Here is a 2,089-nt window from a genome sequence, read left to right as displayed (position 1 = left end):
TCTCTGCTCCACTCTTGTCGCTGTATTTCTTTTTGACAGGAGCAACTCTGGGTTAAAACTTTGAGAAGGTTTTAACCCAGAATTGCTAATTTACATTTTTAACAAGCTTTCACAGACATATTTTCCAGCTTGTAATTATCTTTTGAATAATTGTTGGTAGATATTATCATTTAAATGTATTTAGCTGAAGAACAACTTTTTTTTTTCACTGTTTAAGGCTTATTTGGTGTTCTCATTGGCATGACACTTGAGTGGTTGGTTCCATCATCCNTATGCAGATCTTACATTTCACATAATATTGCAATGCACACTACAGACACACATAATACATAAAATATCCTGTACAACATTTATGCACAAGATATGCATAATGGACGTACACGCTGGAGCCAGGTTATGACTAACTGGGAACTCATTGGCTTAGGCATGTTTGGTGAGGGTGCACAGGGCAGCAATGCAACAGGCTCACAGGGTAATCGAAGCCTGCACAGTTGGCATTGTGTCTTGGAGACAGTGGGACTGTCACACTAACCAGGTTACCACTACATAAGTACCACATGGCAGCAGGGTAGAGCTGTGGGAACTGAGATGTTTCCCCACACCACCTCAACACCACTGTACTGACCACAGCTCTGATGAGAAGGGTGTGGTCTGCCTAGATAGAAACCCTGCTGCAGCCTGGACAGTGAAGTGCTAGGACACTGGGAAGACTTTAGAACTGCAGCTCCTTCTGTATTCCCCAGAGGGTATCTGCACTCTTCTTCAGGCGGGCTTCTTCCTCAGGAGTCAGTGTCACCTTCACAACATCCGAGATTCCATTTTTTCCCAGGATACATGGGACATTGAGGAAGACATCCTCATTGATTCCATAGAGACCCTTAATCATGGTGGAAATGGGATGCACCAGCCTCAGGTTCTGCATTATGCTCTCGGCCAAGTCTGCCACAGAGAGACCAATGGCCCAGGATATGAAACCTTTCAGCTTGATCACCTCATAGGCACTGTCCACCACCTGCTTGTGAACCTCCTTCCACTGCCCCTTGTCTGCATCAGTACCCAGTTCTGGGTTCAGAGATTTCAGGGAGATGCCGGCAACGTTCACACCACTCCACACAGGCACACTGGAGTTGCCATGTTCTCCCAGGACCCAGCCATGACAGCTCAGTGGGTGAACCCCCTGCCTTTCTCCTATCAGGTAACGGAACTGAGTGGAATCCAGATTGCAACCACTTCCAATAACTTGGCTTTTGGGAAAGCCACTGATTTTCCAAGCCACATAGGTCAAGATATCCACTGGATTTGAGACAATAAGCAGCTTGCAGTATGGACTGTACTTCACAATGTTCAGAATGATGAACTTGAAGATGTTCACATTTTGCTGGACTAGATTGAGTCAGCTCTCTCCTTCTTGCTGACAGGCCCCGGCTGTGATGATGACCAGCTTGGAGTTTNCAGTTACACAATAGTCTTTGCTGGAGACAATTTTTGGTGTTTTAAGGAAGAGGCTGCCATGCTGGAGATCCATCATCTCACCCTTTAGTTTGTCTTCCATGACNTCAACAAGGGCAAGCTCATCTGCCAAGTCCTTTGTTAAGATACTGATGGCACAAGCCATGCCAACAGCACCAACCCCAACAAATGTAATCTTGTTCTGGGAGACCTGTTCTTCCTTAAGAAGATTCACAATCAGCTGGTCCTTGAGGGTTACCATCTTGGACAGCCTGTAATCACTGAGGTGCACATAATCAGGATTTTCGTAAACAAGCAGGGAATCACGGGGCTTGGCAGTGAACCAGGGTGCTGTCTTGGCTCACAAGGCCGCAGCCATGGCCACACCCGCTTCCCACACACGGGTAAACAAGTAGGAGCACTTAAAGAGGAAACAAATAAATCACTTAAAGAAATACAGGAAAACACAACCATACAGGTAAAGAAAATGAACAAAACTGTCCAGGATCTAAAAATGGAAATGGAAATATTGAAAAGAACACAAAAGGAGACAACCCCGGAGATCCAAAAGCTAGGGAAGAGATCACAAATGCAAACAGCACTAACAGATTACAAGAGATAGAAGAGAGAATCTGAAGTG

The 2,089-nt window shown here is 45.3% G+C and overlaps 1 protein-coding gene across 1 annotated transcript; it reads right to left on the bottom strand.

Annotated features, from left to right (window-relative positions):
- Positions 1-659: 659 nt before the first annotated feature.
- On the bottom strand, positions 660-1,711 carry LOC110328267 (L-lactate dehydrogenase A chain-like). Its single transcript, XM_021207703.2, has 2 exons — positions 1,462-1,711; positions 660-1,293 (listed from the first exon to the last, which is right to left on the bottom strand). Exons 1-2 carry the CDS (start codon positions 1,709-1,711, stop codon positions 713-715), a joined length of 831 nt encoding a protein of 276 aa, XP_021063362.1. The 3' UTR covers positions 660-712.
- Positions 1,712-2,089: the final 378 nt, after the last annotated feature.

This window comes from Mus pahari, chromosome 10 (genome assembly GCF_900095145.1).
Source record: "Mus pahari chromosome 10, PAHARI_EIJ_v1.1, whole genome shotgun sequence".
Lineage (NCBI taxonomy): Eukaryota > Metazoa > Chordata > Mammalia > Rodentia > Muridae > Mus > Mus pahari.
Note: the sequence above shows the minus strand (reverse complement) of the source record. Positions and strands in the feature narration are given on the sequence as shown.